The sequence below is a fragment of the Solanum lycopersicum genome, chromosome 1 (assembly GCF_036512215.1).
Source record: "Solanum lycopersicum chromosome 1, SLM_r2.1".
NCBI classification, from domain to species: Eukaryota; Viridiplantae; Streptophyta; class Magnoliopsida; order Solanales; family Solanaceae; genus Solanum; species Solanum lycopersicum.
Genome location: NC_090800.1, coordinates 59,839,414 through 59,866,357, shown reverse-complemented (window position 1 = coordinate 59,866,357; position 26,944 = coordinate 59,839,414). Strand labels below are relative to the sequence as shown.

The 26,944-nt window shown below is 32.0% G+C and overlaps 1 protein-coding gene across 3 annotated transcripts; it reads left to right on the top strand.

The window, feature by feature from the left end:
- Positions 1 to 867: 867 nt before the first annotated feature.
- Positions 868 to 25,943, top strand: LOC104646713 (uncharacterized). 3 transcript variants are annotated; one of them, XM_069297927.1, is made up of 4 exons: positions 868 to 1,545; positions 5,463 to 5,545; positions 18,300 to 24,352; positions 24,623 to 25,943. In XM_069297927.1, exon 4 carries the CDS (start codon positions 25,027 to 25,029, stop codon positions 25,534 to 25,536), a length of 510 nt encoding a protein of 169 aa, XP_069154028.1. In that variant the 5' UTR covers positions 868 to 1,545; positions 5,463 to 5,545; positions 18,300 to 24,352; positions 24,623 to 25,026; the 3' UTR covers positions 25,537 to 25,943. The 3 variants fall into 3 exon arrangements, 2 of the variants coding, with proteins under 2 accessions (XP_069154028.1, XP_069154030.1); XM_069297929.1 differs by lacking the exon at positions 18,300 to 24,352; XR_002028045.3 differs by lacking the exons at positions 18,300 to 24,352; positions 24,623 to 25,943 and adding an exon at positions 7,785 to 8,278 and having other exon boundaries at positions 873 to 1,545.
- The last annotated feature ends 1,001 nt before the right edge of the window (positions 25,944 to 26,944 follow it).

The window sequence follows — 26,944 nt, the reverse complement described above, 5'->3', positions numbered from 1 at the left end:
CAGGCTGAAATACGGCTTCTATACATTGATTTACAATCCAGCGTAACAAATACGTGATTAAAAAGGACAATACAGGTTGCAGCAACCAAAATAGATTGTATACATTTGTTATACGGTCCAATATACAGGGTAAAAGGCCTAAATATTGCCCATACATAGTGGTATACACGGATATATACACAAAAATCAAACATAAAAAGAGGCAAAATGGGCCGAACAGAGGCCCAACAATACAGCCCCTTGCCTAGACTTTAGGACAGGTTTGGGCCAGAAGCCCATCAGATTGGAATTTGGGCAAAAGGCCTAAGTTAAGTATTTTCCTATTTATTTGTTGATTGACTAACATCTTATATATGAATCTCGGTTTGATTTAATTATATCCTCAAGATAGTCATTTCTCTTTTTAAAATTAAAATTAAAATCAAACATTTATATTTAATACTTAACTTTATTTTCATTATTAGTCTTGACAACATTCGAATTAATTTCCTTAGAAAATCCCCCTTTAGTTTATTTGATAATTAATAAAAAAATATATATAATAATAGATAAATAAATAAATAAAAATATATTTTTCTTTACTTAGTTATAATTTGAAAAAATTATTTAGAAATTATTTTAGTCAAATCGTCGGTTAATCGCAAGTTAGCGGGCATTCCGAGGACCTAACACCTTCTCAGAATTTACATTTGAAATTCGAACCCTTTTCAATTGATTTTTATATGTTTTAAATATTTTGAAAATAATTGTAAGTTTTTTTTTATATTTACTAAAAAAAATCAAATGACGACTTTGTTAATTTGGAAATTGATTTCCCTTAAATCATAAGATTAATTGATTCTTCAAAACTTAGTCATAGTCACTTTTACTTTCATTCATTTTTCTTAAAACACCAATCTCCATAGATCTAAGAAAAATCAAACACCAAAATCACTTTCTTTTTAAAATTCGCAAAGTTCAGGTCATCTTCACACCAAACAACTTACATAAGCATGTAGATCTCTTCAATATCGATTATTGATTTAAATATCATGTCGAATGTCTGGTGAGAAGTTTCACAACATATTTATCGCCACTCATTTCTACCAGTCATCCATCCGCCTACCTCAAAATGGCCCCAAAACTTACCACTTCTTCCCCTAACCATCCTCTACATGAACCCACAAATAATTTCCTTTTATTCTTAACCAAACTTCATAGAGCTGTTACTTTCTTTCTAAAATTTAAAGGTTTAAGTAATATTCATCCCACACAACGTACATAGCTATGTAAATCTCTTCGAGATCTATCGATTGATACAAATTACAAGCTAAAATGCCAACAAAAAGTGTTCTATGAACTTTCTCAGCAAAACCACTAACGACATCAAACCACCACAAACTTCAGACACCTAACAAACATCCTCTTTCCATATCTCCCAACAAAAGTTTTTTTTTTTTTGGTTACATGTCAAAATTGCAGTGATGTGTTTGGATAGAGAGTCACAGATTCGGCGATTACATGAAAAATCAATTTTACCTACAACTTTTTCTCCAATGCAATTTTGTTAGTATCTATGATCTGTTTCACCTTTTATATTTCATTGGTATTTCATGTCTTGTATGGTAGATGTGTTTTTTATTTACCATGGTTATATTTTATTTTAATAGCATATCTAGATTTTCTTTATATTTTTATGGTATCGTTTTTGCAATTTTGCCTAATTTTTGTGTTAATTTGATACTAATACTTTGTTATTTTCTATCATTTTCTTTATAGCTTATATTTTTATTTAATTTCTATTTTTATATTGCTTATTTTTCATTGTTTTAGATGTTTTCAACACTAATCATTTACTACCAGATACATTGTTGAGGATTTTTTTATTGCTGGAACTTGTTATTTGTTTGTGGAACTTTGATACATCATTCATTACACCACTATCGTTCGCTGGCAATTAATTGAAATTGTGAGAACTATAGATAGCTTATTATTGATAATAATGATTCATTTGATTCTTTTACTATGATATTCAATGAATATTTTGTCAATGGCCGATGACGATTTTTATTTTATTTTTTTGAAATTTTAAGACCTCACTCAGATATACATAAAACGAATTTTACTTTTACTTATTCATTTATTTATTACTATTATTATTATTATTATTACTATTATTATTATAATTATTATTTTTATTATTATTTCTTTTGATTCATATATATTAGTTGTAATATTTTGTTGAAGTGTTTATTACAAGTATCTAGAATTGTTTTCCATTGAAGATATTAAAAAGACAAGTTTAACACTTTTTAAATGTTTTATCCATCATTATCTATATTATTCGCAATCGGTAAATATTTCCCTATATTTCACATTTTAATTTTACTATATTATTTATATATACATATTTCATGTTAGTATAATTGTGAAATTAATTTTTATCTCCTCCTCAATTTAAAAATGTGTTCATTCGGGACCCACAATTGTGGATTCTCAAGGGTGCTAACTCCTTTCTTTCGTGATCATATTAACCCTTACCTAGAATCTAATTGATTTTGTATATTAATATTTATTAAATAATTAATTAATTAACATGTTTCCTATTTTTCCTAAAATGGGTGGTGACTCTAAAATTGAAATTCTTTAAATAAATTAGTTGTTTTTTACCCCCACGATGTTGCAACTTATTTCAAAATATTAGGGATATAACAATAGTTTCTGCTAGGTGATGCTCTATGGGATGGTATCTTGTTATTCAAACATTCCAACAGTATGTCAAGAAGGACTTTTTGCACAAGCATATGCTTAATCTTTCTAAGACTAATTGAAGTTTTAGGATTAGTTTTATTCTTAATTAAGCCTTTTGGGTCTTGGTTCAACTAATATATTTAATTCTTTGTTGCATGCATTGTATTACTTTTTATGGATTTAATAAGATTAAATTTTAACACTTAAATATCGTCATAAATTTGAAATAAATAAGATACACTCAAGTGCTGACATGTTTCATGTTTAAGACCTAATGTAATTAATTGCTCTGCCAGACAGAGACAAGACATGCTAACTAATTAAGCACTGCAGAACTGATGTTGAGTTCATCATTGTTTGTTTGTTTCCTTACAGTGAGAGGATTTTGATTCATATTATAAAGAGTTAATGAGGTACATGTGTTAAAAATATTATGCTAGGGTTGCAAATTTTGGTGATGGAACCTTCTTTGATCTTGGTGCAACTAACTGCTTTAAGAAGGTTCCAAAAGTTGTTCGTCCATAATAGCTTTATGGTGTGATTTTAATGTTTTGGTCTAACACTTTTCCGAACCTTCATAAGCTATTTAGAAGGTGGCACAAAGAATAAGGAAGGTTCATTACTAAATTTTTTAGCGTAGCACAATCTTTTGAACAAAGATACCCCATACACTATGTATACGGAGCAAAACCATCTTCACTATAAGCCAAGAAGAGAATAGTGTTGAACCCAACATCATTTGCACAATGTTTAGTTAGAATGTCAAGGCAAAGCTTTTACTGAGTTAGGTCTTAAAAATAAGCATGTCAGCACTTGAGTGTAGCTTATTATCTCAATTTGTGGCAGCATTTGAGTGCCACGATATAAGAATATTACACCTATTAAAAGTAATACGATGATTTCAACTGAGAGAATAAAAAAGAGTAATAGTAATATAAATTAGTTAAAATTACTTGAATCAAAACCTGCAAAGCTTAATTAAGAATACGGCTAATCCTAAACATCAACTAGCAATAAAAATATCCAATATGTGATTGTGCTAACAACCTTTCTTGACATAATTTAGGAATGTGTTTTATAACAAGAGGTTACAATTCCACCGATCATCACCTTGTTGAAATTATATTCAAGAAGATGTATTTTTGAAGTTTTTCATGCTCGATGAAATTGCAACAAATCATAGTAATAAAATGCTTTCTTCTAGGAAGAAGAAAAATTCCCCATCTTATAACGTGTTGTTATTTCTTGTTTAATCATTAGCTTCATATTATTATTGCATTGTTATTATGTATACTTACATAATAGTTTGCAGCGACGAATAATTTTTAATCCAAATGAGACAAAGAGTGTTTATGTGTAATTATGATTAATATGCATCACAAATTATTAATTTTGTATAGGTATACACCACAAAATAGATAGGATCTATGATAGCCACATCTTATGGAAGTTATATCGAGATTCCTATGCAACTTTTGACACTATTCTCATTTCACAACAAAGTCTTGATATGTAAGTAACTATAAAAATGTGGAAACTAGAATTTTTTAAGAAAGAAGAAAAAAGTATTAAGATATCATGGCGTCGACATTCACATTATGTGTTTTGATACATTAAAAAATATTGTAAATTTGAACACTTCAGATATTATGTGAATTTGACTTATTTTGCCTTCTTTTTCCTTTATTTTTTTTCTTAAGCTCTCATAGATGAAATTTAAACATATTAGAATCAGAAATGGACTTAAAGAATCATTGAGGATATAATTTGGTGAACTAGAAATCTAATATGAGTCTGAAATCTTTGATTAATCATGAACATTTTGAAGAATTCCAAGTGTTTGTTCGATGCAATTTGATAAAGCGGGTGTCACGTCACTATTGTGGTGGAACTAACTCATTCCATAGTGAGTGTTCATGCTATTGAGGAGCCTCTATAGTAGGTTAGGTCACTATAGAGAGGTGAAATCGTAGTTTATATTGAAATTCCCCTAAAAGCACTCATTATTATATAGAGCTCCTTTTTGGTAGAGGAAGGGCAACCTATGGTGATTTTTTTCACTTTTCTACTATATTCTTCAGTATAGATAATTAACTCATTCCTCTATATTATTAATGTGATTCTTAGGCCTTAGAACCCTTGTTTGGTGGCATTAGAGAGACTTTGACTTGAATGAATGGTGGAAAACCCTAGTTTTTGTAGGGATGATCATAGGAATCACATGGTGTTATGATTTGTTTATAATTTGAGCATTTATAAGACATTATTCATTGATTGTGTATTTTGTTATTGTTTTAGACTAGTAACATTCAAATACTAATAAAAAGGGGGATAATACTCAATTACCCCCCTAGCATATACCCAAAATCCCTGCGACACACCTTATCTTTGATGAGGTCCTATTACCCCCTCCAACTTTTTTTTAAGTAATTAATTACCACTTTCGTGCCTACGTGGCAATAATAATCTGAAAGGTCGATGTGTTTGTTCAACACGTGCCGGGACCCACTTTTTTAGCTTTCGAAAAAGTAACTTTACACTTCCCAAGTTTGAAAAGCTGGCGTTTTATGTTTTCCAAATTAATTTTACCAAAAAGTAGATGAAGTAACAAGTTAGAAATTTGATTTCCAACTGAAATTTGTGTGTGGATCGATTTCAAAAGTTAGAAATTTGATTTCCAACTGAAATTTGTTTTTCGATGTTGGATTTTGATAGTTAATTTTTGGTTGCAGTGCTGCATGTGTGGATCGATTTCAATCGTGAAAGTGTGGGTCGATTTCATTCAGCAAGAATCGTGACTGACTTGAGTTCAAAGGTTAGTTTTTTCTTCATTTATTTTATTTTTTGTTATGCTTAGATTTTGTAGTGGTCATGCTTAGATTTTGTAGGGGTTATGATATATTAAATATTGATTTCGATTTTGAGTGAAATATAACTTTTAGGGTTTATGTTGTGGTTCTGTTAGATATCAAATTTCTTATTTTTAGGGTTGATGTTATTCATATATTCATACTGTCATCTTTGTTGTTATGGGGTATGTGACTTGTTATTCATACATTTATATGGAACGTGTTTTGAGTATGTGTTGGTAGGGTGGTATTATAGTTGTGTGAGTTATGTTGTTATAATATGAAACATGCAAGAAGATAAAGACGAGTTGGGTGTTTTTCTGTGTTGTCTTATATTCTGGGTTACAATAAAGTAACTTCATGTTGGGTATTGTGTTGTGTCTGTGTGGGTGTGGAGTTAAACTTAAATAACATTATCCTAAGACTATAATATATGTTGGGAGTTGTGTTGTGTCTGTGTGGGGTTACATACCTAATTGTAAGAAGATAAAGATATGTCGTGTATTGTGTTATTCATGTGGGGTATTGTGTTTTTTATGTGTGGGGTTGGATATGTGTTTTCTTCAACTTGAATTGTTTTTATAACTATTTGGGTATGTATTTTCTTAATCAATTATTATATTCTATTAGCAACTTTTACTTAATTATTGTTATGTTTATGCATATAGGTATGAGTGGGTTTACATTCATTACTTTAAAGTTTTATCATTGTGGGGCCTTGTTGTATGAAGGTGATAAAGCAAGATATGTGAGTGGGTTAGTGAGTGAATATTATGATATTGATGTGGATACAATATCATATTTTGAGATTAAAGACTATATTATTGAACTAGGGTATAGCCCAAATTGTAAATTTAGTGTCCGGCCACCTAATAGTTGCATTTTAGGAGATATTGACAATGATAATATCCTCTTAGCAATGTGTAATTGTTTGCAAAGTGGGTCTGTTTTGGAAGTATATGTCCACATGCCTAGTGAGGATTCTGGTACAACTTTTAATAAATTTGGGACCACTGAGGGTAGCGGATATAATCAAGTAGGTGAGGCTGCTTATAATGGGGTAGATATAACTATACATACTACCTCAAATATTCCTTCTACTTCAAATCCAACAGCTCCAAATAGTGATCCATCAAATTCTGAAGATAGTGAATACTCTGTAAAAGTATCTGATGAGTCAACTGAAGAGAGTGATGATTATGAAGATAGTGAAATACTTGAAGATGATCAATATGGAAGTGATGTTCATGAGGAGTTAATTCAATTGAGGGCTGAGAAAAGATCTTTTCTGAGGAGATTGTATAGCCTCATAATAGACTCTATCTTTCCCTAATTGAATTTTTGGTGTGTTACATGTCATTATAGAATGATGTGGTACCTTGATGTCCCTATTGGGTACATGAATATTATTGACTAAGTTATATGATTAATGTTTTGTCTTTATTGATAGATTTATTCCTTCTTATTGATACATGAAAGTTATATGAAGGTGATATCTTAACTTGGTAGACTTAGGCAGCCTAGTCATGTATGTATAGTTCAATGAAAGTCTACGATCGGTAGACCTATAGTGGTTACATTCTATTAATTACTTGTATGAAACCATGAATATCAAAATAACATTAAGAATGAAATGCCCTAATGGACTTTGAGTAGAATCCCTAGTGGAACCATTCTTGGTAGGGTATTATGAGTTTGTAAGAATAAGAAATGGCACCTTCTCAAATACCGTCATTTGAATGAATTTACTCTATCATATTAAAAAAAAGCACCGAGTGATATGGTTTTAGTAGCTCTACATAATTATGAAACTATAATATAAATAATCCCTTGATATCCATTAACCTTGTGCAAACATGGGATGAGTCTTAGTTCTACCTTTGTTAAGTAGAAACCTTACACGGTATGGGGTCTTAGGACTCCGGATTACATACCTCTAGTATGGTCTATGTAGGTTAATTCCTATTCTCATCATGTGTGATATGCACTCTAGTATTGGATGGGCTCTACAACGTGTAGGTAGTGGAATAGGACTCTATCTATATATGGAACAAGTAGCCCTTGAATATACTACAATAAGTTCCCTAGGTCTTCCAAGACCATTATGTGAAGTCCCCTAATTTTTAGCTATCTCTTTTATAAATTTAATGAATAATGTTGATTTAATTAAAGCATGTTTAATAGAGAGTTTCTTTTCTATGGTAGCTTTGAGGACTGCTTAGGTGTGCTTGAAGAGTGTGTATGGGTTACCTTTTGATGTCTTATTCAAGTAATTCTTATATTAACCATGGGTAGATATTATAAATGATGAGAAGGCTTTCTTGATGAATATGGATTTAAGTGCTATGTGATGTAAAGGAATATCCTTTCTCTGGGTACTCTTGAGGATCACCTGGTTGTTTGTGAATGGGATGTATGGGCGACCATTTGGTATCTTACGTAAGTGGGTTTTAGGATAACCTTTGGTAGGTTGCGGATTATTTGAATATGTATTATATGTAATTGTTGACTTGTATATTTATGCCTCTTAAACTCTTATTGTAAAGGTTTTTATCTAAATGTCATGAAATCATGTTTTCATAAATAAAATGTCCCCTTTTTGTGGTGTTTGCATGGCTTCCATTCTTAGTGCATTAAATGTTCTAACTCCTTTTCCCGTTTTCACTAAAGTTTAGCGATTGAAGTTCTTTATATGCCATGTATGATGAATAGGTTTCGAAGTGTTGAATATAATGCTTTGGTTAGTCCACATAGATTCGAGGACAAGACCCACATCTTCTTTTTAAGTGCTTATTTTAAGTCTTGTATGGGCTTAGTAATAAATGTTGTTTTCTAACGTATAGATGTTTTAATGAGACATTGTAAAGGTAGAACATTTTTAAAATTCTTGTTCTTTTTTATTAATGAAAGTAGTCTTCATGGTGAAGAAAGCTTTAAATTCTTACTTATTTTGAGACCTTCGAGAGGTTTATTAAACCTTGTAGCTTCTACGGGTTGCTGCTCAGTTGTTGCAGATAGTAACCTATATGTATGTGTATATATATATATATATGTATATATATATGTATATATGTATATATATATACATATATGTATATATATATATATGTATATATATATATGTATATATATGTATATATATATATATATATCCTAAGGGAACCATCTTTCTTTCTCACAAGTAAGACCGGAGCACCCAAGGTGAGATACATGGTCGAAGAACACTTATCGAACAGAGCACTTATCAAACAGATCTTTCATTTTTTCTTTAAACTCTACAAACTCTGTTGAGGCCATCCTATATGGAATGATAGATCTAGGACAAGTATCTAGAAGAACATCTATGTTGAAGTTTATCTCTCTCTCTCTTTCTCTCGGGAGGGACTCCCGGAATATCGTCTTGAAGGATTTCTAGAAACTCTTTCACTACTAGAACTCACTAAATAGGAGTTATCTCAACACTATATTCATAGACTAAGTTATAGACATACTCCTTAGAAACTAACTTTCTCGCCTTAATGTACGAAATGAATTGACCCTTCTTCTACTGAACTGTTTTTCCACACTAAGGCTGGCTCGGTTGGAAACTGAAATGACTGCTCGAGTTCTACAGTCAACTCAGTCATAGCATGCATGAAGTCAGTAAATACATATAATGACAACAAAGTATACTATATCTAACTCAACTACATCAGTCATGGTACTTTTGTGATTGACGAAAATAGGACAATCACGATAGACTCTGTCTACGAGAATAGACCGACGAATAGGTTTAGAAACACTAGATATTTCACTAAGATGTTCAGGAAAAACATCAAAGATTATATAAATATATGGAATTACGAAAAATAAACTCTCTCCGGGGTCTAGCAAAGAATAAAAAGTAAACTCAAATATTTGAATCATACCAATGACAACATCTGGTGAATCCTCTTGCTCTTGACAAGTGTTGATATCCTATAAGTGGTTTTTTGTTTTACCAGTATCAAAAGTATGCCCTCTAGGTGCAGCTCTTTGTGGTGGAGCAACTGGAGAAGCTTTGACCTTGTTGCCCTGATTTCCACTACCTTGCCAGCTCTCAAGACACTCCCTCAGAAAATGAGTATTTTGACCACACTTAAAACAACTAGTAAAGGCCTCACGAGAAATACCAAGTGATTTCTTCCATTCTTAGCACATGCATGAGGCCTACTATCCCTTTGCGCCAAACTCTCTTTAGAATAGTCTGGATTATCTCTGAACTTCTGAATATTGTACTCACTTTTGCTCATAGGTGTAGGTTCACTCGTAGATGATGGAGTAGGTCTCTTTTGCTTCTAATGTACGGAGGATTTGCTGGCATTATTGTTTTGTTGCATGAACTCATTTCCTAATGTCATAGTCCTTTTCTTCTTAAAGTTTACTCTATCCTTCAACTTATCCTCCTACACTTGTTTTACATGGATCATAAACCTTTCTAGGTGCATATCCCCTATCAGCATAGCTTCATTTCCTTCCTTTATTGACTGACGAGACAACCCATCCACAAATAAACTCATTTCCCCCTCTTTTGTCAGCAACCATCTCCAGATCATAGCAGGAAAGTTGTGCGAACTTCAGACCGTACTCTTGAACACTCATAATCGCAGGATTAAGCGTTATAAACTCTCTTATATTTTTCTCTCACAACACATAGCGAATGAAACCTACCATGAGAACATTCTCAAACACAACCCAACTTACAATTGGTACATCCTCAGCTGTATTCTTTTTCCATTGGGCAAACAAGACTCTAGCAATACTCTTTATTTGGTATGCAGCTATGTTCAACCCTCTCAACATAAAAAACATGCAATATGTCAAAAGATTTTTGAAGTACTTCAGAAATGTTTTTAGGGTCCTCTGAGACACTTCAACGTGTAAATCTTGGTTAATTCATCGCTAAAAATTCATGGATCTCTGAAGTATCAACCACATCCTCTCATTTACGTCTATATCTAACTGATGTGGGCAACTCGACTTAACATCCAGATAGTCTCAAATAATTTAGTATGGGTAATTTTTCCTTGTGGTTGCACTTCAAGTGCATTTTGCAACTCTTATTTCTCAATATCTCTCCTATCTAGACGATTTTTGATTGCTCTTTGTGGAAGCATGAGTCTCTCGAAACACGTCCATATATGAATAAGAGAAAAAAGGAATACGAAGGAAGTTAGAAATTCAAACATTTTGTATCCTCCTAATCATAGATGCGGAACACTTCAAACCAATGACAAAGATACTACATACACGACTTCATATAATCGCTATGACTCTTGAACTTTATGCTATGATACTAAGTTTGTCACTGCCCAAGTCTACACCCTGGACATGATAAGTACATAATGACCATTTTTGGTGTTCAACAAAACTTCGGCTTGACATACTTTACTAAGCGGAAGACTTAAACATAATATATAACTAAACAAATAAATTAAAAGTGATACTTAGCCAAAGTGGAAATTCAAGTATCAATCATTTACAAGTTAAATGAAAAGACTAAAAAAACTAACACTGTCATGCCTGGAATCGAGACCCCAGACGAAACCGGCGTCGTTGACCTCTCAGTGGTCGCAGACAATCCTACATATATTATCGTTACTTCATCTAGGTTACTTTTAGCAGAAAATTTGAAACTTTTGTTACTTAACACTTGTGTAAAACATTCTACTTAAACTTATAAACGTTCACAATCAACCATATAACAATAAGATAATCAAATGAAAGAAATAGTTCAATCTTTATTAAGTGTATTCTTGCAAAAATGGAACCAATACAATGTATGAAATAAAAGTATAAACGAAACACTAGTGGAACATGCTCCACAATCTAAATCCTATATCTAATCTATATAATAAATGTAGACATCCTCAAAAGCATGAGGGCCTACCAATTGAAGTTGAAAGCTTTACGTTCGGATAGCTTCAACGTCGTACTGTAAGATCTAACGTCCACCTGTGTCTGGACCTAAAAGTAGATATTGCATGAGATTAGTACACACTTGTACTAAGTATTGGTATATGCAAGCACACACCAAGGACATGCATGAGTAAGAATAACTCTTTCCTAACAGCATGATTTATGGAAAGTCAAGGCAGTGGACTTGCAAAATTTTGATTAGGAAAGTCAAGTGGACTTGTCAAATTTTATTAGAAAAGTCATGCCATGAGAGTAACATGCTTCATCATATGTATCATATGGCACACAACACATAACGTAGTACATATAGCACCTAACATATTGCATATACCACCTAACATATTTCATATGATTCGTTCATATGCTATGAGACCTTGGAATCAAGGACTTGACATTAAGACTTCACAAAATGAGGGCTCCACATATGGGACCTCGACTAGTGAGCCTTCTTTATCAAACACAGAGTCTGCTTCATTAATTCAGGCGTACTTCATTTCATTCATTCATATACTAGTGTAACTACTAGTCAAACCTAGGATTTAGTTTAAGGCTCTCATTGGGTTTGTTGTGCAATGACCAAGAATAAGCTAGTGTCATTTCTTAAGTCTAGATCACCTCTTGATTATCCTATCCTAACACCTTTGGTAAGTATCATTTATTTCATTATGTGCATTATTTGAGGATGGCCTGATTCTTTCTTTGGGATCTTTAACTTTAACCGACATAGATCATGTGAACATCATAAAATACAGTGTCTTCCCCACACCAAAAAGAGATAGAATCACCGGCCAACGTGACCCTAAACATGCTAGCGTATATAGGGAATTTAAACCTGCTAGATCCATATATTGGCAGTATATGTTCAAAGACTAGGAGATATAAGGAGACCCATACCTAATATACTATACAGTCTCATCTCATGGGAGTTACGTGAACCTCCGCCCTTCTCGAAGGAAGGCATCACTGCTCATAGCTAGCCAATCGGTTCTCAGTATAAAGTTCCATTTCATTCAACTCATACATCATGGAAGCTGACTTCTAGTATGAGGACATCAGAGATAAATAGATAATTTCTCCTCTTATCATTAGTATTAAGCATACATTAATCTCAATACATTCATTAGATTGTTCATAGAGACTGGTCTATTCATTAACTTTACACTCTCATAGGTGAGTATGTTTTGGTAACATTTACTTAGGATCATTTGAGATTGCTCTCATATTTCACAATAGCCTCTTATTATGTTGTCACCACATTCATTAGCTTTACCACATTTGCTCTTCATAATTACTCACCCCTTTTTACGTGAATGTTTGTTTCATCATATGCCAATGCACTTGGCCATTTTGTGTGTTCCACACTCTTACTTAACCCTTCTAGGAGTTCATCATTTCGTTTCATACATATTAGTTTCACTTACTTTTAAACGTATGCTAGACCAATGACTCTATATATGCTAAATCTATCTTCCTAAGATATTGTAGTACAAGACTTATGCATCTTGTCTGTATGCCAAGATCATTGATTTCGTTCTATGTAGGCAGCATTATTTGGACATTTCTTCACGTATGACTTATGTATCAATACGTAAATGGGACAAGGGAACCCAATTTCAAATCTCTTGGATAACACTTACATTTTTTTAAATTTAGTTTGACCCACACGGCTTGGGGACCCAAAATTGAGCCCCAACCTTCTATTCATTTTTCCTTGATTTCTCTCTTTATTCTTTTCGTTCATTGGGACTGAGAGGATGTGGGATCAAAACCCCACAACCTCATTTTCTTTTATTTTACTTTTTCCTTTAACCATTTTTGTTTTGACCAATAGGGTGTGGGATCGAACACCCACAACCCTACTTTAATTTTCTCCTTAATTCCTTTTATTCTGCCTAGAGGTCATGGGTTCGATTACCACACGTCTCAACTTTTATTTTTCTTTTAAGTCTTCCTTAAGTCTGGGCGAGAGGTTGTGGGTTCGAAACTTACACCCTTCATTTTTATTTTTCATTATCCTTATTATGTTTTGGTCAAGGAACACGGGTTCGGATTCCACATTCTTTTTCTATCAATTTATTTCAAAATTTTTTAACATGGTGAGGTCATGGGTTCGATTCTCAGTGACCTCACTTATTTTTAATTTCATTTTATATAGCATGATATACCACTTAACTTGTCCGAAACTCATCAACAAGTTGCGTGAAATTATGTATGTTTTTAAGCCCATTTTCATCAACGTTTACACGTTAGTTCTTAGGGTGATTCATGGATCATTTAGTACATCTTTAGGTGCATTTTCATGGATTCAATTAGCTAATAGTTTTCATTCAAATCATCCACCTTATATGTCATATGAAAATCACGATTTATACAAGTTTGTGCACGTAAGAATACAACCATAACATGTCACATTCGAACTTCAACCCAAAAGTATATGTCACGGCTACACATAGTACACACATAAACACATAGTTTCGGACAACATGATTATATTTCACATAAATCCTTACATACAAACATGAACGTAATCATCAAGAAAACACATTACATCCCTAAGTTCTACCCGCACGCATTCCAAACCTATAAATCGATGGGATCTATGACAGGGACATACAACGCGGAACAACCCTAGTTTTCGGAATAGATTCATCTTAGTCCTAAGGGTATCTTTGGAAAGGGACCATGAGTATGAAAACCCATACCTTTTCAGCCTTGAAAACAAGACACAATCCCACGCCCTAACCCATGCCCAAACCTCTCTCCAGAGCCTTGATTCTTGTTCACAAGTGAAGTTCTTTATGAGTGATGCTTAGGCGTACGAATTTTTCTTTTTGTTTTTGATGGATGCAGCCAAGAACACGTTTAGAGCAGTAGGCTTATATTATTTTTTCTGTTTTTGAATGGTGAAGTAAAGATGAAAAAGGTTTTAGGAGTAATAAAAAGAATTAAGAGTGGGCATGAAGCACACTCCTAGTGGGAGTCATGCACCTCTTCTGTGAGAATTGTTGTTGACTTATTCAATTCAATTAAAATGTTAAATTTGATTGTAAAATATATATTAAGTTATTATAATGCCCCTCCTTATTTTAATTAATTTTAATAAATTAATTTATGCCTCATTATGCCTCCAACTTGGCTCGAACCCAAGTATGGAGGTAAGTTCAATCTCGGGTTTGACCATCGAGATTTGACTTATATTAATAATTAATAACATTATTTTATTATTTAAATATCAGCCTAGGGTAATTAATATACTACCCCTAGACCCAAAATTACCTTTATAATCCTAGAACCCTTATAACCTAGGACTAACCCTCTAAGTCCGGTTAAGACTCATCCGGGTGAATCCTAGTATTCGGGTACACTTAATGGAAGGACCCTAAATTTTCTTTATACCCATAAAACCCTTAAAACATCGGACTAACCCTCTAAGTCCGGTTAAGACTCATCCGGGTGAATCCTAGTATTCGGGTACACTTCATGGCAGGAACCAAACATTCGTAACTCAAATAACTCCCCAAGATAGTTGGCTTGGATGTCGCAAGGATTAAGAGGTCTAGTTCTACGCGCATCAATCCGTGTGAACCCGGTCTAATCGTAGGAATTCTAGGCACATTAAGCATTACTTAGCATATCAATTTTTAGGGTTGTTAAAAACAACATTTGTCTATGAAGCCTCTAATTTAAAGAGGGATATTGGGACACGACAACCAATCATCCTAACAACTGAAAACTAAATCCAATCACTAGAATGATAAATATTTCCTCCAGAATGAAGGGAGGATCACCAAGTGACTCTGAGTTGCTTAGTGGATCAACACTACGTCAAATATTGATCCTAGTTACCAATATCTGCATCACATCTGCATCATGATATGATGCAGACCAACTTGCATTTGTACACTGAATGTATGATTTTGCGTGTTAGATTGAAAAAACAACATTGTCTTGAAAGAGAATATGAAAGAAACACTTAACTTATGCATACTTAGCAAAACTCATTTAATTATAAAGCATTTTAAAAACAATTGCATAATAAAGATAGGTTGTTTAAAAACCATGATGTAAGCTCTGTGTGTATACAAAAATACAAAACAACTATGATATGTATGTAAAAGTACAAAATAAACTAACGTCAACTCATAATCATAATAAAAGACTTATCATGCTTCCTCTCAATGTATGCTCATGCAATATATGAATGATGTCCCATACCACATCCATACTAGGCAAGACCTCTTGAGGAACCATGCATCTATTGTTGTCGATGATTCTCTAATTGACAACCATCACTTAGTAGTTCTAGTGATGATACAGTGTTACTCAGCCCACGCTGCCCTGCTATCGTAACCTTACCAGAGAATAGGACCTAAAATTTCTAATGGATCCACTAGTCTGATTTGAAAGGATTCATCTAAAAAGTATGACCCTTTTTCTACCCATGATGGCTACACGGTTTTCATGGATACTTTAGTTAATACTAAAATCCCATCCCCATATCAGTTTTCAATTCTAATCCCAAAAATATACTTATCTTATATCTTTAAACAAAACTTTTCCTGTGATTCTGCATTTCTTCTCAAAAACATATCTCAAACATTATCTTGGAAATCTCATTTTCTTGCTGGCTTAATTTTATAAAGCTATAAATCTTTTCTGAAACTAACCTGGATGCTCTTTGGAAAACATTGTTTCCTTACTTGTTTAAATGTGAAAACATTTTAAATCTCTTTGGGAATACTTGGTTCCCATATACTTTTGAAGAATGAACTTCAACATTACTTTTTACTCTTTACTCTTTACTTAACTTATAACTTGAGTCTTAAATCAACTGTTAGGGAATACTTAATTCCCTTTTATTTCTTTGAAGGAAGAACTTCAAATATTTACTCTTTGATTACCCTGAAACTTTATCCTTAAAACGAAGGTAAAATATTTAATAAAGACTCTCGAAACTTGAAGAAACTTTACTTTGACTTACTTCTTAACTTCTATACTTAACACTTAACCTCTTTGAATTTGATCTATATTTTGTTGAATTGGATTATGGATTCGAGGTTCATGGTCTCATGTTTATGGATGATTTCATGATTTTTAGGCGTACCTTATATTGGTGGAATCAACTAAGAAATGTGAATACATCACTTAGAAACTAGTACTAAAAATTGTTGGGAATGAATGGGATGCACATGTGTCCTGCGTGCTTTGAGAGTTGTGGGAATCAGGCCCCAAACTTTTGAGCACATGTTGGGGAACTCTAGATGGAGCAGCGCCCCAAGGACCTACAATTAGAGATTGTCCTGTTGAGTTGTGGGAGGCGTGGAACGCCAAGGCCCTACGGTCAAGCGTTCTAAACTTTTCTCCTACGTTTTTATCTCTAATCCTCTAAACTTCCATGGTTCTTTCCCCAAACACATTGGATAATTAGTACCCTAATTAACCAATATCTTTAACTAAAAAATAAACCCGGAATTTAAACAAGTTTGTGTGTGGGTGACATGACCCAACGAAAGATTATCTCACGTACCTTTTGAGGCATCACCTCCAATGAATTCCACAACCCGAACTTCGATGATTTGGAACGTTCTTGCTTCCTATTCTCCTTTCTCCTCTTTTCTCCTCTTTTTTTCTCTACTCTCAAAACCCTAACTTATTTTTTAAAGTGTAAAATGAATAAGATTAGTTTAGACCCAAATTTATTAACCAATAAAAACTATTTAGGTTGGATAAGGAAAACACCAAAACACCCTTTAAAATTCCGGATTGGATATTTCCTTGATCCGATAGCCCAAATTCTAAAGGGCATATCTCACAATACGATGTCAAAATTGTGTAAGCTCAGCGGCGTTTGAAAGATCTTACCAAGGTATTTCTAATTATAAGAAGAACTACCTCTAAATCGTCCTGAACTAGGATTTATGGCCGTTGAAGTTGACCAAAAATACACTTTGTCCTAACTTCAGAAAAATTCCAAATTTTAATTCTTTCTGAAAATGACCATTTAAACTTCTAAGCTTCTTCCTTGCTGTTTCAATTTGTGAGATGTTACATATGTAATATTAATGAAGCACTATACAAACTCATATAAGATAAACATGAAAACAAACAATGATAGCATACCTTAAATCAAGCCTTCGAAGTTTTATTGAACATGAGTAATCCCTTTAATGAATATTGGCTTGTTCCTAGACTAAAACAATAAAAAACACAGTAAACCGTCAATCAATAATGACCTACAAATACTCAGATTATAATCAATCCTAACTCAATATGATTTCTATGTTCTTTTTTACAAAACCTAGTGTTTTCCACCATAATTCAAGTCAAGCTCTCTCTAAGATCACCCAACAAGGATTTTAAGGCCAAAGAATCACAATAATAAGTCAGGGAAATGAATTAGTAATCTTTACCGAAGAATTTAGTAAAAATGTGAAGAAAATTACCCTAGGTTTCCCTTCCTCTTTAAAAAATGAGCTTCATTGAATAATGAGTTCTTTAAGGGAGTTTCAACATAAATTGTTATTTAACCCCACTGTAGCGGCCTAATTTACTTTAGTGTCTCCTGCATTGAATGAACACCCGCTAAAGGGGAGTTAACTCCAGTACATTAGCGACGTGAAACCCTTATATCATATTGTATCAAACAAAAACTGGAAATTCTCAAATAGTGATTGCAATGAGTCAGTGATTCCAGACTTATAATGTGTTTCTAGTTCACCAATTTATGTCCTCAATGATTGTTTATGTCCATTTCTCATTCTAGTTTTTTTGAATTTTATCCAGGAGAGTTTAACTACAAAATGAGGACAAAACAAAGCAAAAGAATTCATATGCACATAATCTCTGAAGTTTTACAAATTTAAAATATTTTTAATATATCAAAACACATAATGTGAATGTCGACGCCATGATTGTAAAATATTCCATGCCTTCATATTTCTTTCTTCTTTCTCAAAAAATTCTATTACGCACATTTTAAAAGTTGCCTACAGATCAAGACTTTGTTGTCCAATAAGAATACTGTTTTATAAACGTTTTTGAGAAAATCAATATATATGTATTCCTTCCATAAGATGTGATTATATAAGACCCATCTCGATTTGTCGTGTATACCTATACAAAAGTAGTAATCTTTTACGTATATACATCATAATAACACATAAATACTCTTTGTCTCAATTGGTTGATTCAATATTAATTTGTCCATGCAAACTCTCATGTATGTAAAGATGAGATAGGTTATTTCGTACATAATAGCAATGCAATAAGAATATGAAGCTAATGATTAAATAAGAAAAATAACAACACGTGATAGGAAGGGCAAATTTTCTTCTTCCTGGAGAAAGCATTTTATTACTATGAATTGGTTCGATTCCATCGAGCATGAAACATCAAGAATAAATCTTCTTGAATACAATTCCAACATGGTGATGATCGGTGGAGTTCCAACGCGTTGTTATAAAACTTATTCCTAAATTATGTCAAGAAAGGTTGTTTGCACAATAAGATATTTGATATTTTTATGGCAAATTGAAGTTTTAGGATTGTCTGTATTCGTAATTAAGATTTGTGGGTCTTGATTAAACTAATTTGCAACTAATTTATATTTCTATTACTCTTTTTTATTCACCCAGTTTAAATCACTGCATTACTTTTAATAGGTATAATATTTATAAATTCTGACACTTAAATGCTGCCATAAATTAAGATAAATAAGCTACATTCAAGTGCTGACATGCTTCTTTATAAGACCTAACGTTGTCAATGTTTTGCCTAAAGACGCAAACTTAACATGATGCATATGATATTGGGTTAAACACTGTATACTTCTTAACTTATAGTGAAGAGGTTTTTGCTCCGTATACATAGTTTATGAGGTACCGGAGTTCAAAATCACTCTACTATTAAATTAATGATAAAATATTAGTACTAAACAGAGAGAAGTATTAAAAGTGCCAATTCTCCATCTAAATACTAGACTTGGTTCAATACTCTCGTATCCGCAAGACAAACTTGGTATATTGTGCTAGGTCTGGAAAATATGGTAATGGAACCACATTATACATAGTCTCACCTTCTAACTTGCTTATGACGGTTCAGAAAAGTGTTAATCCAAAACATTAAAATCACACCATAAAGTTATTAAGAAATGAATAACTTTTTGAAACTTCTTAAAACAATTAGTTACACAAAGAATAAGAAGGTTACATCACTGAAATTGCAACCCTAGCACAATATTTGAACACATGTGCCTCATTAACTCTTTATACAAAGGAAAATCTTCTCACACAACACAAGAAGCAAACATTGATGAACTCAACATCATTTAGTGCTTAGTTAGCATGTCTTGTCTTTATTCGGCAGATTAATTGACTACGTTCGCTCTTTAAAATGAAATATGTTAGTATTTGAGTGTAGATTGTTTATTTTAAATTTATGACGACATTTAAGTATTATAATTTAAGCTTATTAACACCATAAAAAAGTAATTCGATATGCAATTGAATGAAGGAAAATCAATAAGAATCCAATAAATTAGTTTTAGATTAGTTGAACCAAGACCCAAAAAGTTTAATTAAGAAGAAAACTAATCCTTAAACTTTAATTAGCCTTAAAAGATTAAACATATGCTTGTGCAAAAAGCTTTTCTTGACATACTATTGAAATGTTTGAATAACAAGATATCATCCCATTGAGCATCACCTAAAGTGTCAACATTTTAAAACTCAAAAAGAAACTTAGTTATTTAAATATTTTAAAATTTTAGATTCACCATCTATTTTAGAAAAAATATGAAACATGTTAATTAATTAATAATTAAATATTAATATAAAAAAGCAATTAGATTTAAGCTAGAGTTCATATGATCATGAAAAAAAGGAATTATCACCCTTAAGAATCCACAATTGTGGGTCCCGACTGAACTAATTTTTTAATTGAGGAGGTCCTATAAATTAATTTCATAACTATACTAACATTAAATATGCATATATAAATAATATAATAAAAATTAAACTTGAGATATTGTGAAATATTTACCGATTGTCAATAATATAGATTATGATAGAAAAAACATTCAAAAAGTATTTAAGCTTTTCTTTCAGATGACTTCAATGTAAAACTAGATACTTGTAATAAACACTTAAGGAAAGAAATACAATTGCATTTATATAAATCAAAAGATATAATAACAATAATAATAAATAATAAAACTCTTTGTTTTATATCTCAGTGAGGCATTTAAAAAACAAAAATCATCATCAGCCATTGACAAAAAATCCGTTATGTTTTATATTTAAAGAATCAAATGGATCATTATTATAGATAATAATATATATATAATTATTGATAGTCACATTACAAACAAATTTTCACAATTTCAAATAGTGGTCAACAAACGATGATTGTCTAATGAGTGTTGGATAAAAGTTTCACAAACATATAACAAGTTCAAACAACAAAAAATTCCTCAACAATGTGACTTGTAGTAAATACTTAATGTTAAAAATATCTAAAACAATGAAAAATAAGCAATATAAAGTATCAATTAAATAACAAACATTAACTATATAGAAAAATGATCGAAAATAACAATGTAACAGAATAAAATTATTACAAAAGCAAAACTATAAAAATATAAAGAAATGCATATAAGCTATCAAAAAATATAATATGGTAAATAAAATCACATCTACCATACAGGACATGAAGTACCAATAAAATATAAAAGGTGAAAGAGATAAGAGATACTAACAAATTGTGCTGGAGAAAAAGTCTATAGTTAAAGTTGATTTTTTATGTAATCGCCGAATCATTGGCTCTCTATAAAAATCACAATAGTGTACATCACCGTAATTTTTACTTGTAACAAAAAAAAAATTAGTTGGGAGATAAGGGTAGAAATGTTATTTGGATCTCTGGAGTTGTGGTGGTTTTATTATATCATTAGTGCTTTTGCCGAGAAAGTTCATCAGAACATTTTTTATTTGCGTTTTGACATGACATTTATATCAATTGATAGATCTTTAAGAGATTTACATACCTATATTAGATCCTTGCGAATTTTGTGGTGTGTGCCTATACAAAAGGAATAATTTTTAATGTATATGAATCATAATATCACATAAACACTCTGTCTTATTTTACTAATTAAAAATTAATCGTTAGATGCAAACTCTATTGTAAGTATGCATAATAATAGTGCAATAAGAATATAAAGCTAATGATTAAACAAGAAATATTAACTAGTAAGGGGAATTATTCTTTTTTATAGAAGAAAATATTTATTACTATGTGTTTTTGTAATTCCATCAAGCATGAAAAACTTCAAAAATACATCTTCTCGAATATAATTCTAATAAGGTCATGATTGGTAGAATTGAAATGTGTTTTTGTAAAACTCATTCTTAAATTTTGTAAAGAAAGCTTTTTAGCAAAATCATATATTGAATATTTTTGTTGCTAATTGAAGTTTTAGGATCAACGGTATTCTTAAACAATAATAAATCCACATATTCGTCAATATTACAGAAGATTCCGAGAAATGATAAATTCGCTAAGTAAAAAGAATAAGAGAATAATGTAAATTATTGTGGTCTTTTATTAAGAGAATCTTGTGAAAAATATCTGAACGTGAAAAAATGAGTGTTAGATTTTTGAAATGCTGACTACAATTGTGCTAACTAAAATGATTTTGTGTTTCTACACTCGAATGGAGAAGAAGAATATTTATTGAAATTGACGATTCTAGAACTACTTAAGTTCTTAGAATAAAAATTCTACTGATTAAACTTACATATAAGAATATTAGCATTATTTGAGTTGGTACATGAATATTAAAATTCGTGTAATTTGATTCTTGTGAAAAATATTTTAATCAATAGAATTTCATAGATGTTGAATGTAATTCCTCTATTGTGAAATATTTGAATGTCTAGGGGTATGTTACTAATGTTGTGTTACATGATCCTAAAGAAAAGTATAAGAAAAATATGATCTAAGGTTTTAATTGTATGTTAATAAATGTTGCATTTTCATAGTTGTGATAGTTAATTGTTATTTGATTGGATATTAATATTACAAGGAAAAAATAATTGTTGAGGTTTAAAAGAAATGATCATATTATTTATGTTCTTATTGAAAATTTTATTGCTTCTTGATGCATTATGTTCAAAAGTGTATTTAATAATACATAAGAAGTACGATAAGAAAATATTGAATAAGTTAATAGTTTATTGTACAAAAGGTACAATATATTATGAAAAAGGCAAAAGAAGTTGGTAAATTTGTGGATGTCATAATATAAAAACAATCAATTAGAATTAGTTGTTGTGGAGTTGATTGGTGATGAGACTAAGTTGTTAAGCCAACTCTTAGTGTTTATTTTAATTACAATAAAATAATTTTTTATGTGACTAAATTGACACATATTTTTGAGATATAATTTGAAGAAGCAGCTATAGTGAGATAAATTATTTACGAAAATAAATTATGTGTAGTTGGAGTTGAATCAAGTAAATTCACATTCTACGAAAACGTCGTGGGAGTAAAGACTTTTAGTCATTTGATAAAATCAACAATGAGGGTAACCCTACAAATGATATTGGATTAATCAAGTAAAATTTTTGTCCCTCCTATGATGTGTGAATATAGTGATAATCTGCAAAGAAAGGTGAGTCAAAGTTTGAGATATTAATAAAAGTCATATACCTTATAGGTGGTGTATTGCTCTACATAATACACTTGATGATAGGACCTATATGAGTATGAAGTGGTGCTGCTCCTATTAAATTGTGACAGATTTCTAGCGCATTCATGAATACCAGGACGACACGCATGGCCTCTTAGCTTAAAACCGCGATAATAACAAAGATTTTGCGAGTATGATGTGATAGAAATCACGCTAGACTTAAAAAAGAATTATTTGTTCATAGAATTTCTATACTTCACCAATTTATTCTATAATTGTTGGGTATGTAGCAAGAATTGATGGGAAATAGAGGGAAGGAGAGGAATTTGAAATTTTTAGAACTTGAAAGGTTGGGAACTTGAAAAGTCCTCTAATGCTTTATTGAAAAAGGCAATAGTCCCTCATGGGTAATAGAAATGAAAATAGGAGCGTTTAAATAAATAAACACTCCTATTAATTGTTAAAAGGGTTGGAAAGAGGGACCCCCCTCGCACCGTCGTCGTCGTCGCTCACTTCGGCTTCGACTTTGGCTTTGGCAAATCGAGAGATAATTTTTTGGAAAAAATTTATTTTAATTATTTATTAATTAATTTAAATGGCCAAAAATTATTTTCAATAAATCAGTTGATAACAGAATTTAACCGAAATGTTTTCAACTTTTTAGTTAACCCGACCTGACTCGGATCCGCGCGAGTGACCTGTTTTAAATTCCGTTATATTCAAAATTTCCTGCCATGACTGTTCTGAAAGGTTGCAACTTTCAGGAACAGTCAATATCATTTGAAAGTTTGCAACCTTTCATTAATGGTCGTGTCAATTCTGAAAGGGTAGCAACCTTTCAGAATATATTATTCTTGCCTATAAATACCATTCAATATTCAAAATATTTACTAACGAATTTTCTGATCTTCCTTCTTCTTAAAAAACATATATTTCTTCGTGTACTTTCCTGCTGTGGATTGATTCGCTGACAGTAGAGTTTTTGGTATCTATACTCTACTGATTAAGATCATTTTACCTTGGGAGGTTATATTCCAAATCAAACCTCGGATACTAGAGGGAAATAATTTCCTTAAGGGGACACTTTGAATTCAGTGGACTTGATTTTCTTCCTAAAAAGAGAAATAAAAGAGTATTCAAGATTCTGGTAAGTTTTACAGATTAAATTATTTTTTACAAATAAATTTCTGTTCATCTTATTTACTGGTTCTAAAAATCTCAGTTACTTCGTGTTTCTGAATGATTTATTACAACCAGTAATTTCTAATTTTCTTAACACAGATTGGTAACAATCTTAAGAAAATTATATATAAATCTGTGTTTCTGGTGGAGACAAAAATCTTTGTGATTTTATACTCCTTTAAGTCTGCAATTATAATTTATTGCTTACTTATATTGTATCAATTTTGTTTATCAGAAATGGAAAATACTGGTGTTACAGTGGCTGTTGCTGCACCAACCCGAACTCTTTTATCACAAGCAGAGAAACCGGGTAAATTTACAGGGGTGAATTTCAAAGGATGACAGCAACGAGTATTTTTCTGGCTTACCACTCTTGGTCTGCAGAAATTTACAAGTGAAGATACTCCAGTACCTGCTGATGATATGCCAGACAGGGAAAAATTTATGATTGTTGAAGCATGGAAACACTGAGACTTCCTATGTAAAGGTTACATTTTTAGTGCTTTAGAGGATGACTTATATAATGTCTATAGTGCAATAACAACTTCAAAAGAGTTGTGGAATGCACTTGCGAAGAAATATAAGACAGAAGATGCATGCTTGAAAAAATTTGTGGTCGCAAAGTTTTTAGACTATAAAATGGTAGATAGTAAAACTGTTGGATCACAAGTGCAGGAACTTCAACTTATTCTCCATGATCTGATTGCTGAAGACATGGTAGTAAATGAAGCTTTTCAAGTGGCTGCAATGATCGAGAAGTTGCCTCCTTTGTGGAATGATTTCAAGAATTACCTAAAGCACAAGCGTAAAGAAATGAAGCTTGAAGATCTTGTGATTCGTCTCAAGATTGAGGAAGATAACAGAAATGCCGAAAAGAAGTCGCGTAAGAGTTCAACAATCATTGGAGTTAATATTTTTGAAGAAGCTCCTACCAAAGACAAAAAGAGAAAAAAGTCCAACGGGCAGAAGTCAGAACAGGCCAAGAAGAAATTCAAAGGCAATTGTTATAATTGTGGCAAGGCTGGTCATAGATCTTCTGATTGTCATGCTCCAAGAAATGACAAAAACAAAGGCAAAGGCAAAAGTCAAGCAAACATCGTGGAAAAGATGAAAGATGCAGATGACTTGTGTGCAATGATATCAGAATGAAACTTAGTTGGAAATCCCAAGGAGTGGTTTCTGAACTCAGTTGCTACTAGACATATTTGCTCTACAAAAGAAGCCTTTGCAACGTACACTCCTGCTGAGTACGATGAAGATTTATTCATGGGAAACACAGCAACAACAAGGATTGCAGGAACTGGGAAAGTAATGTGGAAAATGACATTCGGCAAAGTGTTGATTTTAAACAATGTTCTGCATGTCCCTACTATTAGGAAGAATTTAGTTTCTGCTGCACTACTCGTTAAGAACGGGTTTAAGTGTGTCCTAGTTAGTGATAAAGCTGTAATAAGTAAGAATAAAATGTTTATAGGAAAGGGCTACCTCAATGAGGGTCTTTTCAAACTAAATGTAATGGTTATTGACAGTATTAATAAAAATTCTGCTTCTGTTTACTTATTGGAGTTAAGTGATTTATGGCATGCCCGTTTGGGACATGTAAATTACAAAGCCTTGCGAAAATTGGTTAATCTAGAAGTATTGCCTAATTTTAAATGCGATAAGTCGAAATGTGAAATTTGTGTGGAAGGTAAGTTTGTTAAACATCCTTACAAGTCTGTTGAAAGAAAGTCTAAAACTTTAGACTTAATTCACACAGATATATGCGATATGAAGTCAACACCATCTCGTGGTGGGAAAAAGTACTTTATAACTTTTATTGATGACTGCACTCAATTTTGTTATGTATATTTGTTTAATAGTAAGGATGAAGCAATTGATGCATTTAAGCAATACAAAAATGAAGTGGAAAACCAATTGAATCTAAAGATAAAAATGATTCGGAGTGATAGTGGTGGAGAATATGAATCTCCTTTTGCAGAGATATGTTTGGAATATGGTATTATTCATAAAACTACTGCACCTTATACACCACAGTCAAATGGTTTGGCAGAACGGAAGAACAGAACATTAAAGGAAATGATGAATGCCTTAATGATCAATTCTGGTTCACCGCAAAATCTTTAGGGGAAAGCAGTCCTTACAGCTAATAAAATACCCAATAGAGTACGCCATCGAAAAACACAATCAATTCCATATGAGTTGTGGAAAGAAAGAAAACCCAACTTGAAATATTTCAAAGTGTGGGGGTGTTTAGCCAAGGTAGAGTTTCCTTTACCTAAGAGGGTTAAAATTGAACCCAAAACAATAGATTGTGTCTTTATTGGGTATGCTGTGAATAGTAAAGCCTGTCGATTTTTGGTTCACAAATCTGATAATCCTGAGATTCATGTTAATACGATAATTTAATCAGATAATGCAGAGTTTTTTTAAAACATTTATCCGTATAAAACTGAAAGTGAGTCAACAAGTGAAAGACCTAAACGACCACGAGAAGAATCAATGGAAAATATTCTAACTAGTGAGGAACCTAGGCGAAGTACTCGACAACGAAAAT

Excerpts from the sequence above, each read along its gene's own strand:
- LOC104646713 (XM_069297929.1), top strand. The coding sequence starts at position 25,027 with ATGGTAGATAGTAAAACTGTTGGATCACAAGTGCAGGAACTTCAACTT.